This window comes from Carcharodon carcharias, chromosome 3 (assembly GCF_017639515.1).
Source record: "Carcharodon carcharias isolate sCarCar2 chromosome 3, sCarCar2.pri, whole genome shotgun sequence".
NCBI lineage: Eukaryota > Metazoa > Chordata > Chondrichthyes > Lamniformes > Lamnidae > Carcharodon > Carcharodon carcharias.
Genome location: NC_054469.1, coordinates 143916447 through 143933040, shown reverse-complemented (window position 1 = coordinate 143933040; position 16594 = coordinate 143916447). Strand labels below are relative to the sequence as shown.

The following is a 16594-nucleotide window of genomic DNA, read 5'->3' as shown; positions in this document are numbered from 1 at the left end:
GAGTCAAATGTAACGAAATTTGCCATTCTTTTAAACAAGCACTGGTCTGCAATCCGAGCTCATTCCGGATTGGTGACATCACTGTTAGGAAGGTGGGAAATCCCGATTTACGTCATTTGGTTTCAGGTCATACGATGAAAACGCCACGGATCTCCAATATAAAAACAAAAAAACTGCGGATGCTGGAAATCCAAAACAAAAACAAAAACAGAATTACCTGGAAAAACTCAGCATGTCTGGCAGCATCGGCGGAGAAGAAAAGAGTTGACGTTTCGCGTCCTCATGACCCTTCGACAGAATTCCAATGGTGATTTCAAATATATATTACACAGTTCATTCCACAGTGTAAAACGCTCCCATAGGATCTCTAATAGTGATTTCAAATATATTTCACAGTTCATTCCACAGTGTTACATACTCCCATAGAATCTCGAATAGTGATTTTAAATGGATTTTACAGTTCACTGCACAGTCCACGAAGTGTTGCAAAGTCCTATAGAACCTACGATAGTGATTAACACAATATTTGAGTGCAGTATTCTGACAGGCCCTGTTTGCATGTAGGTTGTCCTGCATCAATGAGTTACGCTAATGTATCAATGTCAGTGTTACAGTGTGAAACTCTGAGGGCTATTGTGGGGGGTGACAGTGTGAAGCTCTCGGGGTTAATGTGGGGGTTACAGTGTGAAATTCTCAGGGTTAATGTCGGGGTTACAATGTGAAACTCTCAAGGTTAACTTGGAGGTTATAGTGTGAAACTCACAAGGTTAATGTGGGGTTTACAATGTGAAGCTTTCAGGGTTAATGTGGGGGTTACAGTGTGAAACTCTGGGTTAACGTGAGGGTTACAGCGTGAAGCTCCCAGGGTAATGTGTGGGTTACAGCGTTAAGCTCTCAGGGTTAACGTGGGGGTTACAGCGTGAAGCTTTCAGGGTTAATGTGGGGGTTACAGCTTAAAGCTTTCATGGTTAATCTGGGGGTTACAGCGTGAAGCTCTCAGGGTTAACGTAGGGGTTACAGCATCAAGCTTACAGGGTTAATGTGGGGGTTACAGTGTGAAGCTGTCAGGGTTAATGTGGGAGTTACAATGTGAAATTCTCAGGCTTAACATGGGGGTTACAGCATGAGGTTTTCAGGGTTAATGTGGGGGTTACAGCAGAAAGCTCTCAGGGTTAACAGGGTTACAGCATGAAGCTTTCAGGGTTAATGTGGGGGTTACAGCGTGAAGAGCTCATGGTTAATCTGAGGGTTACAGCATGAAGCTCTCAGGGTTAATGTGGGGGTTACAGCGTGAAGCTCTCAGGGTTAACTTGGTGGTTACAGCATGAAGCTCTCAGGGTAAATGTGGGGGTTACAGTGCGAAGCTGTCAGGGTTAATGTGGGGGTAACAGCATGAAGCTCTGAGTTAAGGTGGGGATTACAGTGCGAAGCTGTCGGGTAATGTGGGGGTTACAGTGTGAAGCTGTCAGGGTTAATGTGGTGGTTACAGTGTGAAACTTTCAGGGTTAATGTGGGGGTTACAATGTGAAACTCTCAGGGTAAATGTGGAGGTTACAGTGTGAAGCTCTTGGGGTTAATGTGGGGTTAAAGTGTGAAGCTCTCAGGGTTAACGTGGGGGTTACAGCGTGAAGCTCACAGGGTTAAAGTGGGGCTTAAAGCATGAAGCTTTCAGGGTTAATGTGGGGGTTATAGCATGAAGCTTTCATAGTTAGTGTGGGGGTTACAGCATGATGGTTTCATGGTTAATGTGGGTGTTACAGCATGAAGCTCTCAAGGTTAACATGGGGGTGACAGTGTGAAGCTCTCAGGTTAACTTGGGGGTTACAACGTGAAGCTTTCAGGATTAAGGTGGGGGTTACAGCATGAAGCTCTCAAGGTTAACGGGGTTACAACATGAAGCTCTCAGGGTTAACGTGGGGGTTACAGTGTGAAATTCTCAGGCTTAACGTGGGGGTTACAGCGTGAAGCTTTCAGGTTTAACATGGGGGTTACAGTGTGAAGCTTTCAGGGTTAATGTGGGGGTTACAGTTTGAAGCTGTCAGGGTTATTGTAGGTGTTACAGCGTGAAGGTGTCAGGGTTACTGTGGGGGTAGAGCATGAAGCTCTCAGGCTTAACAGCATGAAGCTCTCAGGGTAAATGTGGGGGTTACAGTGCGAAGCTGTCAGGGTTAATGTGGGGGTAACAGCGTGAAGCTCTGAGTTAAGGTGGGGGTTACAGTGCGAAGCTGTCGGGTAATGTGGGGGTTACAGTGTGAAACTTTCAGGGTTAATGTGGGGGTTACAATGTGAAACTCTCAGGGTAAATGTGGAGGTTACAGTGTGAAGCTCTCGGGGTTAATGTGGGGCTTAAAGTGTGAAGCTCTCAGGGTTAACGTGGGGGTTACAGCGTGAAGCTCTCAGGGTTAAAGTGGGGGTTAAAGCATGAAGCTTTCAGGGTTAATGTGGGGGTTATAGCATGAAGCTTTCATAGTTAGTGTGGGGGTTACAGCGTGATGGTTTCATGGTTAATGTGGGTGTTACAGCGTGAAGCTCTCAGGGTTAACATGGGGGTGACAGTGTGAAGCTCTCAGGTTAACTTAGGGTTACAACGTGAAGCTTTCAGGATTAAGGTGGGGGTTACAGCATGAAGCTCTCAAGGTTAACGGGGTTACAACATGAAGCTCTCAGGGCTAACGTGGGGGTTACAGTGTGAAATTCTCAGGCTTAACGTGGGGGTTACAGCGTGAAGCTTTCAGGTTTAACATGGGGGTTACAGTGTGAAGCTTTCAGGATTAATGTGGGGGTTACAGTTTGAAGCTGTCAGGGTTATTGTAGGTGTTACCGCGTGAAGGTGTCAGGGTTACTGTGGGGGTAGAGCATGAAGCTCTCAGGCTTAACAGGGTTACAGCATGAAGGTTTCATGGTTAATATGGGGATTGTAGTGTGAAGCTCTCAGGGTTAACATAGGATTACAGCGTGAAGCTCTCAGGGTTAATGTGGGGGTTACAGCGTGAAGATCTCATGCTTAATATGGAGGTTACAGTGTGAAGCTCTCAGGGTTAATGTGGGGGTTACAGCGTAAAGTTCTCAGGGTTAACGTGGGGGTTACAGCGTGAAGCTCTCAGGGTTAACGTGGGGTTACAGCGTGATGCTCTCAGTGTTAACGTGGGGGTTACAGTGTGAAGCTGTCAAGGTTAATGTGGGGTTAAAGAGTGAAACTCTCATGGTTAATGTGCTGGTTACAGTTTGAAGCTGTCAGGGTCATTGTAGGTGTTACCGGGTGAAGGTGTCAGGGTTAATGTGGGGATACAGCGTGAAGCTCTCAGGGTTAACGTGGGGGTTACAGCGTGAAGCTCTCATGGTTAACATGGGGGGTTACAGCGTGAATCTCTCATGGTTAACGTGGGTGTTACAGCGTGAAGCTCTCAAGGTTAATGTGGGGGTTACAGCGTGAAGCTTTCAGGGTTAATGTGGGGGTTACAGCGTGAAGCTTTCATGGTTCATGTGAGGGTTACAGCGTGATGCTTTGTGGTTAATGTGGGGGTTACAGTGTGAAGCTTTCATGGTTAATATGGGGGTTACAGCGTGAACTTCTCAGGGTTAATGTGGGGGTTACAGTGTGAAATTCTCAGGGTTAATGTGGGGGTTACAACGTGAACCTCTCAGGGTTACTGTGGGGGTTACAGCGTGAAGCTCTCAGGGTTAACGTGGGTGTTACAGCGTGAAGCTCTCAGGGTTAATGTGGAGGTTACACTGTGAAGCTGTTAGGGTTAATGTGGAGGTTACAGTGTGAAATTCTCAGGGTTAATGTGGATGTTACAGCGTGAAGCTCTCAGGGTTAATGTGGGGGTTACAGTGTGAAACTGTCAGGTTTAATGTGGGGTTACAGTGCAAAGCTGTCAGGGTTAATATGGAGGTTACAGTGTGAAACTGTCAAGGATGATGTGTTGGGTACAGTGTGAAATTCTCAGGATTAATGTGGGGGTTACAGCATGAAGCTCCCAGCGTTAAAGTGAGGGTTACAGTGTGAAGCTTTCAAGGTTAATGTGGGGATTACAGTGTGAAGCTCTCAGGGTTAATGTGGGAGTTACAGTGTGAAATTCTCAGGGTTAATGTGGGTGTTACAGCGTGAAGCTCTCAGGGTTAACGTGGGGGTTAGAGTGTGAAACTGTCAGGTTTAATGTGGGGTTACAGTGCAAAGCTGTCAGGGTTAATATGGAGGTTACAGTGTGAAGCTGTCAAGGATAATGTGTTGGTTACAGTGTGAAATTCTCAGGGTTAATGTGGGGGTTACAGCGTGAAGCTCCCAGCGTTAATGCGGTGGTTACAGTGTGAAGCTCTCAGGGTTAAGTGTGAAGTTTTTGGGGTTAATGTGGAGGTTACAGCGTGAAGCTCTCAGGGTTAACGTGGCGATTATAGTGTGAAGCTCTCAGTGTTAATGTGGGGGTTACAGCGTGAAGCTCTCAGGGTTAACGTGGGGGTTACAGTTTGAAGCTCTCAGTGTTAACGTGGGGGTTACAGCGTGAAGCTCTCAGGGTTAACGTGGGGGTTACAGTGTGAAGCTATCAGTGTTAATGTGGGGGTTACAGCGTGAAGCTCTCAGGGTTAACGTGGGGGTTACAGCGTGAAGCTCTCAGTGTTAACGTGGGGGTTACAGCGTGAAGCTCTCAGTGTTAACGTATGGTTTACAGCGTGAAGCTTTCAGGGTTAATGTGGGGGTTCCAGTGTGAAGCTGTCAGGGTTAACGTGGGGGTTACAGTATGAAGCTCTCAGTGTTAATGTATGGTTTACAGCGTGAAGCTTTCAGGGTTAATGTGGGGGTTACAGCGTGAAGCTTTCATGGTTCATGTGAGGGTTACAGCGTGATGCTTTGTGGTTAATGTGGGGGTTACAGTTTGAAGCTTTCATGGTTAATATGGGGGTTACAGCGTGAAATTCTCAGGGTTAATGTGGGGGTTACAGTGTGAAATTCTCAGGGTTAATGTGGGGGTTACAGCGTGAACCTCTCCGGGTTACTGTGGGGGTTACAGCGTGAAGCTCTCAGGGTTAACGTGGGTGTTACAGCGTGAAGCTCTCAGGGTTAATGTGGAGGTTACACTGTGAAGCTTTCAGGGTTAATGTGGGGGTTACAGCGTGAAGCTTTCATGGTTCATGTGAGGGTTACAGCGTGATGCTTTGTGGTTAATGTGGGGGTTACAGTGTGAAGCTTTCATGGTTAATATGGGGGTTACAGCATGAAATTCTCAGAGTTAATGTGGGGGTTACAGCGTGAACCTCTCAGGGTTACTGTGGGGGTTACAGCGTGAAGCTCTCAGGGTTAACGTGGGTGTTACAGCGTGAAGCTCCCAGGGTTAATGTGGAGGTTACACTGTGAAGCTGTTAGGGTTAATGTGGAGGTTACAGTGTGAAATTCTCAGGGTTAATGTGGGTGTTACAGCATGAAGCTCTCAGCGTTAATGTGGGGTTTACAGTGTGAAACTGTCAGGTTTAATGTGGGGTTACAGTGCAAAGCTGTCAGGGTTAATATGGAGGTTACAGTGTGAAGCTGTCAAGGATAATTTGTTGGGTACAGTGTGAAATTCTCAGGATTAATGTGGGGGTTACAGCATGAAGCTCCCAGCGTTAAAGTGAGGGTTACAGTGTGAAGCTCTCAGGGTTAATGTGGGGATTACAGTGTGAAGCTCTCAGGGTTAATGTGGGGGTTACAGCATGAAGCTCTCAGTGTTAACGTGGGGGTTACAGCGTGAAGCTCTCAGTGTTAACGTGGGGGTTACAGCGTGAAGCTCTCAGTGTTAACGTATGGTTTACAGCGTGAAGCTTTCAGGGTTAATGTGGGGGTTCCAGTGTGAAGCTGTCAGGGTTAACGTGGGGGTTACTGTATGAAGCTCTCAGTGTTAACATATGGTTTACAGCGTGAAGCTTTCAGGGTTAATGTGGGGGTTCCAGTGTGAAGCTGTCAGGGTTAACGTGGGGGTTACTGTATGAAGCTCTCAGTGTTAACATATGGTTTACAGCGTGAAGCTTTCAGGGTTAATGTGGGGGTTCCAGTGTGAAGCTGTCAGGGTTAACGTGGGGTTACAGCGTGAAGCTTTCAGGGTTAACGTGGGGGTTACAGTGTGAAGCTTTCATGGTTAATATGGGGATTAAAGTGTGAAATTCTCAGGGTTAATGTGGGGGTTACAGTGTGAAGCTTTCATGGTTAATATGGGGGTTAAAGTGTGAAATTCTCAGGGTTAATGTGGGGGTTACAGTGTGAAGCTTTCATGGTTAATATGGGGGTTAAAGTGTGAAATTCTCAGGGTTAATGTGGGGGTTACAGTGTGAAGCTTTCATGGTTAATATGGGGGTTAAAGTGTGAAATTCTCAGGGTTAATGTGGGGGTTACAGTGTGAAGCTTTCATGGTTAATATGGGGGTTAAAGTGTGAAATTCTCAGGGTTAATGTGGGGGTTACAGTTTGAAGCTGTCAGGGTTATTGTAGGTGTTACCGCGTGAAGCTCTCAGGGTTAACGTGGGGGTTACAATGTATTCCTAACTCAGACAACGTCATTGCTCGCAATGCATTGTGGTTCGGGGTGGGACCGGGCTCATTCGAACCTGATGGTCGGAAGGGGTGGGTCGTTTCGTCACCGTGCCGTATTATTGACAGCCTTCGTGGCCACTAGGCACTCGCGACATTTGGTGACGCTATGCCATGGGCCAATTAGCAGGCTGTCTGGGCGGGAGCTCCTGTGCTCTCTCCCACACACTTTCCGCTGCTGATAAAATCGTGCCGGAGGCTAGGCGGCCTGGAACGACCTTGAGTGCGGCAGGGAGCGAGTGTGTGTGGAGGGAAGGTGAGGACGCGGTTGTAGCTGGAGCTGGTGATAAAGAAGGTAACGGGGAGGGAACAAACTGTCTGTGTCTGGAAGGTGCAGTCGTGGTCACCGCTTCTCCTGCAGCTTAGACAAGGGCAGGATTGGTTCCGACACTGGGATCCTCATCCCCGGGATCAACCGCTTCAGTCCGCGGGTCTCCGGCTCTTTCCATGTGAAAAGTGCTGGAGTCGCTGGGGGGTGTTGCTGCTCATTCGGGTCCTTGTTTCCTGGTGGGCAGCACTCGGTCAGTCCGCGTGGGGAACTTGAGCTTCCAGTTTCTCCCGATTATTGCTGCCAGCACCCGGCTCCAGTCGCCGCTCGGACATTCAGTGCCTTTCTCCCTCTCTCTCGGGAGGGCTTGTGAAATCCCGACTCCCCGCTTTTCCTTCTAAGACCAGTTTGCTTCCCGACGCTGGCAATTGAATTGAATTTTGAGCCGGAGTTGTTGGTCTTTGACATGTGATCAAAGGAATTAATTGAATTCTGCATTCTGAAGGTGTGATTCTTTTTTAAAGAAAGGGGTCCCGGTGTTCCCAGGCTTTGAAGCAATCCGGCAACGTGGCTGGATTTGGGGGGGAAGGGGAAATGAAGGACAGCAATAGGCCGAATGTCATTAATGTTAGCTGAGGATATCGTGTAACCACGGTCTAGAGGAACCTGCAATACCGGGTAATAGTCGTCATTCGAGTCTCCGGTTTAATTCTGATTTCTCTTGTGTAATCGCCCAGCCTAACTGATGACATAACAGTTTCAATATTGGTGCCTTGCTGTCTTGAGGAGCCTGAGTTCACAAAATCGGTGGGACTGCCTCTCTTCGCACCCCTGTGACTGGTGGGCAATGTCTCATTTCCGCCCTTCCATTCTATTGCGGTTTGAGCATTTTTAATATTTAAAAGCACTCTCGATAATCGGCTTTTTGATTCCTCTGAAGGTTTTATAATGACCTTCGGTTTGTCCTTGAATCTTCCTTCCCCATATTTCGCGCTGTGAAGCGAGTAGGCTTGATGAAATTTAAAAGTTATGAATAAAAACGGGTCAGCAACTTACAGGTAAAGGCGATGTGATCGATAGCTTTGTAAATTACTTTTGAGGATGAACGAGTCAACGTCTTGAAATGCTGCTGTGCTGAATGGGCCTGTCACATGACATCCGTGCTGAGCTATCGCTTGTGCTTTTCCACCTGTCTTCAACTTTTAACACCGCTGATTATACCAGCCTACTCCAGTGCCCCTTCTCTGGTGGGTCTGCGCTTGCCTGGCTCCATTATCTGTCTAGTGTTAGTGAATTACCTGCAATGGCTTCTCTCCCTGCTCCTGTGCCATTACTCCTGGAATCCCTCTAAGGAACTATTTTTGGCCCCCTTGTTATTTCCCACCATGTTCCTCCTTGGTGACAATTGTTAGTAACACATCTGGTTCCCCATGTACACTGCCGTAGCTCCAACTCACCATCCTTAACCCTGCCACTGTTGCTGATTTATCATGTTGCTCATCTGACATCCAGTACTGGATGAGCAGAAATTGCTTCCACCAAAGCCATCAACTTTGGCCTGACAACAAAATTTGTTCCCTGGCTACCATTTGAGGCTGAACCAGATGGATTGCAAGCTTGCTGTTCTATTTGACCCTGAGATGGGCTTCTGTTTGTGTATTGCATCACCAAAACCACCCACTTCACTGCTGTTACATTGCCCATTTCCAACCCTGACTCACCTGTCAAAGTCTTCATCCACGCCTTTGTTATCATTAGATTACACTGTTCCTGGCCAGCCCCTCATTTTTCAATGTTGGAGAACTCTTTACAGGTTCCTCGGGACAAATTGGTGAGGAGACTACAACTGAAATTATCTTTAGATGCATTGCTTTAATTTAGTTCTTTTTAATGGTTGAGCTTCCACAACTAAAGACAAAGCTCTTATAACATTAACCTCCCCTTCCTCTTTTCTTTCCCCCTCAAGCAATTACAAAGCAAAATGGGTGATATAGAGAAGGGCAAGAAGGTCTTTGTACAGAAGTGTGCACAATGTCACACCGTTGAAAGTGGAGGCAAACACAAGACTGGGCCAAACCTATCTGGTTTGTTTGGACGCAAGACTGGCCAGGCTGAAGGATTTTCTTACACTGAAGCAAACAAAAATAAAGGTACATTGTTTTTGGCTGAAAGTAGCAATTTAAATTTGAATTTAGCAACTGTTGACAATTGTATCTATAATTAGTTACATAAATTGATAACAATAGATATCTTAAGTGAGGCTTCAGATACTTCATTCTGTCAACTTTTGAATTGTGCTTCTAGTTTGAACTAGAATAAGTAGATTTTTATATGAAACATGAGATTACAAATCCAACTGAGATGTGAAGGAACTATCAAATTAAGTAATTCATTATGGGGGCATTAAAACTGGTTGCTAACTGGATGTTCTCTTTAACATGTTTTTGACATATAAATCAGTCAGGAAGCACTAAGCTTAATTTGAATGTTCAGTGATTTGAGTAGATAATGTTTAAAAGTTTTTAACAGCATTTATACACTCTAGGAATTAATCTGAGGAACTGAATTAATAATGCTTGAAAATGGGATTAAGATTTGGAGTTGCAAGTGTGTAAAAGACTGCATCAAAAAAATTGCAAATAAATTTTTTTGGTGCTTTGAATCTTTAACATGATAACCTTTACTCAATGTTATTTGGGCATCTGGTTTGTTCCAACTAGTCAAACTTTTTTTGTCTTAGCTTTCCTCAACATCTAACTGCCTAGATTTAGCCAATTTGCTTTCCACTGTGACTTCAAAGTCTGAAACACAGAATGCCTCTAAATGTGGCATTCTTCTCAAGCAATTGCATCTCTGAACATAGCAAATGCTTATTCGTTGAGGTAAATAATCATTGTTGGCCTTGAATGGATATTACTGAACATTTTTCTGCTAGTGACTTGTGAGAAATGACTGTTAGCAACTTGGCTTTTCTTATCAGTGGTCTGAAGATCATTTCAATCCTGTCTTCAACCAAAGTTCTAACAGTATTGTCACTTTGAGCCTACACATCCACACGTGAGACAGATTATGCATGATGACAAATGATGTACTGACAATCAGTTGAGCAAGGCTAAAGGTTGCCTCTTAGACAATTACACACTGCCTCTCTTGGCTTTAGTGCAATGTGATCCATAATTAAGATTAGATGTCTCTCAATAGTAATTTGGTTTTATTTGGCTCTTAAAATTGCACCTTAAAGGAATGAGGAGCAATGATGATTGCACCTTTTGTGTGGCTTAGCAGCCGTGTTTATGAAACTTGCATCAAGTTGAGTTCATGTGAAGCTAATTCCCACATGTACACCCCATGTTCAGAAACATACTTTGGATTTGGGGTTATTCAGTCATGATACTAAAATGAAAGCATTAAGTGTTTTATTCAGACTTAACAATTTTAGATAATGAGTTAAGGCCCTTGAATGAAAACTTGCTTTTACACAAATGAAATTAAGATAGTCACATCTTAATCTTACAGAAATGAAATGCATCTTAGAATGCTGAGGAAAGTCAAGAAGTAGGGGAAGTCCTAACCTATCTTTGCATTAGGAGTTATGCTAAAGACAGCAGGGTTCACGTACAAAAATCACTAAAAGCTACTGGACAGGTACAAATGTTTAGAAAATGAATGGAATGTTGCCCTTCATCTTGAGGGATTGTTATTGTTGTATTGGTCTCTGGTTAGACTACCAATTTGAGTATAGCATTTTATTTTTGGCAGTGCACTCCAGGAAGAATCTATTGGCCTTGGAGTGACTGCTGTGCAGTTAATCAGAATGACAGTGCAGTGAAAAGGGTTAAGTAATGAATATAGAGGATTAAGGTACTATCTAATTGAAGTCCCTTAAAATGATTAAAGGATTTCATAGAGTAGGTGGAGAACCTATTTCTTCTGGGGGAGTTCAGACTAAGGAGGCATAACTTTAAAATTAGAGTTGTCCATCAGGGTTGATGTCATATCACTGAATTAAATTGAAATAGAATAGCACACAGAAGGGGGGCATTCATTCAGCCCATCACTTATTCCCATTCTTGACTCTCCATATCTTAGCAAGTTATTTTGCCTTCAAATATTTAACCAATTCACTTGTAAAGTGCATTCCAAATCAAATCACTTGTTGCATTGTATTAACCCTGGTTATCATCCTTTAGACTTGGGGAGCAGTTTCTTTATTTTACTCAATTTAAAGCCTTTAATATTTTAAACATCTACCAAATCACCTCTTTGCTCTTTTTGGAACAGACAGGGTTAATCTGAACTTCCCCAGTCTATCCACATGTCTGTAATCCATCACCCTGGGAACCATGTTAGTAAATCTCTTCTGTACATTCTCCAAAGCATTTAACTGGACACCCAATCTTTGGGTGCTAAACTAGTGCTTTATGTAGGTTTAGCATAACTTCCTGGCTTTGATCATTTTAATGTCTCATTAAAATGTATCCCCTCACTTTTCTACATTGAATTCCCTCTGCCATATGTTTGCCCATTCCACCTGCCAGCCCTCCTTGAAGTCTATTCCTGTCCTCCTCACTGTTTATTTTAGTTTAAAGTTATCTGTAAATGTTGAAATTGTGCCCTGTACCCTCCAAGTCTGAATTTATATTAAAAAAAACAGGAGTGGTCTAGCACTGAACCCTGAGGAATATCACTTCACAGCTCGCTCCAGTCCAAAGAAGCCACAATTCACCACAACTCGCATTGCTGAGTCAATTTTGTTGATGGACCTAATTTATGTGGTACATTGAGGGCTCCAATTTTCTCTTTTTGAAGAGCCCAGAAGAAACCTGGAAACCTATTTTCCCCCCCAAAACCTGAGGGTAACAGATTTTTGTTAGATAACTCTGGTCTAGTTAAAATGTGCAATGGGCTTGAGGGATGACGTACTCTAAGACATTTTCTGTGTTAAATGGGGAAATTGTGGGAAGGAGGAACAAATAACTGTGGACCAGTGATAATACTCTTGGCGGAACATGGGTAAGTTTAACCCTGGCAGCTTCACACACATGACCTGAATTGACTGACTCTCCCCTCCTTCAAACTGAATGTAAAGTTCAATCATTATGGTTGCTGCTACCTAGGGCTGCCTTCACTGAGATCATTAATCCCATCTTGTTGCATAATACCAGGTCTAGTCTGCCCTCTGACTCCAGAAAGTGCTGTTCTAAGAAACTATTCCAAAAACATTCTATGAACCCTTCATCTAGGCTTCCTTTGTCCATCTGACTTTTCCAATCTATATATTAGCTTAAAATCTCCCCATTATTATCAATGTGCCTTTCTGACAAGCTTTCATTATTTCTTTTGTGCTCCCACCTACCATGGTGGTTATTATTAGGGGACCTGTACATGACTCCCACAGGTGGCTTCTTGCTTTTACCATTTCTCATCTCTACCCAAACTGTTTCTACATCCTGGTTTCACGAACTTGAGTCATGCCTCTCTACTGTACTAATACCACCATTAACTAACAGAGCCCCTGCCACCTCTGCCTTTTCCTTGCCCTTAAGTGTGCCTTCAATATTCAGGTCCCTATCCATGTCCTCCTGCAGCCATGTCTTTGTAATGGCTATCAAATTGTACTTATTTATTTCTGTGTGCCCTCAGTTCATCTATTTGTTTCGGATGCTTCATGCATTCAGATACAGCGCCTTTTGTTGTTTTTATAACCACCTTGATTCATCTGTTGATATATTGTTAGATTTGTACTCAATCCCTTCCTGTCACAGTCTTTTCATTTCCCGTAATAATACCTTTCTCTTTGCCTGGTCTTTGGTGCTAATAACATGTTGAACAATCATGAGATGTGTAGGTCTGATGTATTGGACAGGTGGATTGACATTCCAATCCTAGCTAAAGGAATGAGCTATGACGGACTAGGTAAACATGAATTAAACATGACTTGTTATTTTAATACCTTGAATTCAAAAGGAACTTGTACACATGGAAGAATTCCTTTTTAACCAACCTGAAGATGCAAATCACTTAATTGGTTTATTACTTGAATATAAAGTCCTCCATATTTTTGTTCCATCCTAACTTCACTCCTTTTCTGGGATGCAGTTCCATGGATCCCTTCTGCAATCAAGTGATTATTCAACTTTGAGCCTTGATTGCAAATGTAAGCAACTTTAACCATTAGAACTCTCAGTTCCTCCTCTGGAGATCGTGGTGTAGTGGTAATGTCTGTCTGGTATTGCACTAGCAACCCAGAGGCCCAGGCTAATGCTCTGGGGGCATGAGTTCAAAATCCTATCACAGCAGGTGGTGGGATTTAAATGCCATTAATAAAATCTGGAATGTAAAGCTAGTCTATCATCAACTGTTGTAAAAACCTGCCTGGTTCATTCATGACCCTTAACGGAGAAAACCTGCCATCCTTATCTGATCTGGCCTACAGGTGACACCAGATTGATAGTAATGTGGTTGACTCTTTAACTGCCCTCTGACATGACCTAGTGAGCCACAGTTCAAGGGCGGTTGGGAACGTGCAACAAATGCTGGCCTAGCCAGTGACACCCACATTGCATGAAAGAATAAATGTCAGGCCAATTGCAATGCTTCTGTTAATGGAAAAGCCTGGTTCTGCCTGACACACTCTTGCTTACTACCTGGGCCATTAGGGCAGTCTTCCAATTCTTGGCCAGCTGTTTTTATTCAGAGGAGAGGAACATGATAAAGAGGAGGGGAAAAAAAGGCTGCTCATGTTGTCTTTTGTTTTTGCAGGTATTACCTGGGATGAGGACACACTCAGGATTTACCTGGAGAATCCGAAGAAATATATCCCAGGAACAAAAATGATCTTTGCAGGTCTCAAGAAGAAGAGTGAGCGTGAAGACTTAATAGCTTATCTCAAATCTGCCACAGCTAAATAACTTTGAGGGACAGAACCTGCTGCCTTATTTATTGTTGGGTAGATTTGACTCCTGATTGAGAAACCTTGAAGCGACAATGCCATTGTTGCAGTTGAATTTTTAACTATTTCTGGTTTTTACCAAGTGTCCTGTTCACAGCATTCTCTACCACCCTGTAACATTGAACTGTTAATTTTTAAACTTGGAAACCAATGACCCTTTCAACTAATAAGAATAAAAGGGAATGTCAATCACCCACACTGTTTCAGTTCATTGCACTGTCATTAGTGGTGTAACCTATTTGGCTATGGTGATGGGGAAGAATGTTAATATCCTAACTTTACTTGGGTGTTCTCAGATTTCCTCAGCTCTCATTAAATTCCCAGCTAAAACTATTGCAGTTAAGACAGTCACTAGTCAGAATTGGCAGTCAGTTCAACAGAACCATTCTCAACATCTATTGGCAGTCTCAGGAACAAGTATTAATTACCCTGTTTTTAGTTGGGTATTCTCACTCTGAAATGAGTGATAATTTAATAAGAGGATGGGGAAAAATGATTATTCAGATAGCAAAGTTTAAAAGATTTAGTTGTGTATCTCAGTTTTAAAAATGGGATTGGTATCTTAATTTGTATCCATAAGCGCATTCAGTGCCCTGAAAGATGTTGCGCACACATTGCAACATGAGATTTGATGCCGTTTAAATTTGAACATTTGTTTGCATGGTAAGTTGTACAGAAAGTCACTCCACAAATAGTAAACTGCAGTTCAACCATACAATCACTGGGAAAATTGAATTAAATTAAGGTGCAAGTATTAACTCTTAAAGTTATATTTGATGTGTGCTTTACATTTTTGGCCCCAAATTTGATTTTTTCAAATAGGATGAGATTTTTTTCCCAATCAAGTTCTGGAATGATCTATGCCTTTTTAATATCTGTATATAAAAATAACACTGTCCACTACTTCCAACCTCAGTGGGTGGCTAATGAGTAACAGAACCAAAGTACCTAGATTTATATTTTTTTAAAAATCGTGCTGGAAAAAGTTAATTTATCTTTTAGTAAGCAATTTGAGTTGTGCTGGACAGCAATGAATATTTTTTGAAAAAAAGTTAAATCAGGTGTCCATATCACGGAAACTTTGAATTTATATACATTAGTTGGGTTTTCACCCACTGCATTTCCAGGCATCTGTAACATCAAGTAAGTATAAGAGGTAGCGAATTTTGGAAATCTTGTTAATTGCGTTATTGCTGCTACTGGTCTCAAATGACTCAATTTAGTGCTCTTCCTAACAACGTTTAATATGTAAGTGGTACTCTCAGGTGGTGAAAACCCATTAATGCAAGCCCATTAGATTTTTCTTGCGTCTGTTTTGATGGAGAGTAGCAATGATGGCTAACATTTGACTTGGCTGATCCCTAATGTGGCGGGGCGCACTTTTGTTCACTGTTTTGACCATGGGTCATTCAACAGTACAAATACACCATTTCAATTCACTTTCAGTAAGTAATTTAAAAATATTCAACCAATTCACTATATTGCAGTTTGTCATTATAGCTTGCACATTCTGATTAGAGTGAAACCTAAAGATGGTCAGTATCTTGAGGGAACGGACAACACAAATTCTGTAACTGGCCTGATCTACACCATTGAATGCCCAGTAAAACCAGTGTAGTTAAAGGTGTACACTCCATCTCTGGTTGCAAGAGATGGAGACTTATAACTAATATATTTTCTGACAAAAGAGACAGTGATGGGGCTTCAGTTGAGTTCTCTGGCATATCCCAAGGTTCATGTCTGCTTGTTTCACTAGCTAGTTTTTCCTTTTGGTGTTGTGATAGAGACTTGCTCCTCTAATCTAGGTTATGGAAAATTAAATAGAAAAGTAGAATTTCTATCTATATACTTTTTCAATACAGAATAGAGTGGAAGAAACAAGTGGCCATTTAGACAGTGTCTATGCAATTGAACTGGAAATGGAATTTAAAAACTTAGTTGAATCCTTGGGTGATTAGACTAGTTAACTGTTATGTTTTGCTGCTCTTCAGTACCCAATCTGATTTGAATTATAGCATTAAATTTGAAACCAGCAAATAGAACAATTTACATTAGTTAGTGATTTTGCTGATTTATACTAAAATCTTTACTCTTGATCAAAGGGAAGTTCCAAGACTCAAAGACAATTACTTTTGACTATTACCTGGAATGGTCGTCTTGGCACTATACAAGAGCAAGCCCATTGAAGGGACTGTGATAATGCATGAGCAAAATTGCCAAATGGCTGCCTTCGTACGTTGTAATTCTTGTGGAGCAATTAACATATAATAGATATAGCCAACACCACCTCCACTTTCTGAACCTCGTAAATTTGTATTACCCTAATGCTTTGAGTAAAATGCAGACTCTCTGCTGGCAGTAGGGGTTCAGTGCACTTTGTCCTCCAGGTTGTATTGTAACTTAAAATGCAAGTGAAAAAGCAGACTTATGGACTCTGATCTATTATCATTCAATGTGGCTTTTGCACACTTTCATACTGTAATACAAAGTGTCTATTTAAATTATTTCTACCTCCATTTCAATTTCTTTCATGTGATTGGGCATTAAATGTGATTCAAATTTGCTAATTGTTGTGTTTTTTTTAAAAAAAAAGGCTCACCTTTGTCAAAAATCCTTAAATCAGTCAAAATATCCTCCACCTTGCCACTATAATATCCTGTGACTAAGGTCTAGTGTGTATATTTAAAAACTATTGTTTGGCTTGAAGCAAAATAACCACCACAAATTTGAGGTAGGGTTATGATCAAAATTAAGGAAAGGTGCTAGAAAACTATCAATGAGAAGCCTTGTTTAAAAACATCAATCCTGAATACCCT

At 42.6% G+C, this 16594-nt stretch overlaps 1 protein-coding gene across 3 annotated transcripts; it reads left to right on the top strand.

The window, feature by feature from the left end:
* The first annotated feature begins 283 nt into the window (after positions 1-283).
* LOC121276173 (cytochrome c) lies at positions 284-16340 on the top strand. Of its 3 annotated transcripts, none has more exons than XM_041184254.1 (3): positions 284-307; positions 8793-8976; positions 13589-16340. In XM_041184254.1, the coding sequence occupies exons 1-3, from the start codon at positions 305-307 to the stop codon at positions 13735-13737; spliced, it is 336 nt and encodes a 111-aa protein (XP_041040188.1). In that variant the 5' UTR covers positions 284-304; the 3' UTR covers positions 13738-16340. The 3 variants fall into 3 exon arrangements, with proteins under 3 accessions (XP_041040188.1, XP_041040189.1, XP_041040191.1); XM_041184255.1 differs by lacking the exon at positions 284-307 and adding an exon at positions 6690-6814; XM_041184257.1 differs by lacking the exon at positions 284-307 and adding an exon at positions 6705-6853.
* Positions 16341-16594: the final 254 nt, after the last annotated feature.

What these genes read in the sequence shown, in the direction of transcription:
- LOC121276173 (XM_041184254.1), top strand. An exon ending in TGAAGCAAACAAAAATAAAG is followed by an intron (nt 8,977 to 13,588) that starts GTACATTGTTTT and finishes TTGTTTTTGCAG; the next exon opens with GTATTACCTGGGATGAGGAC.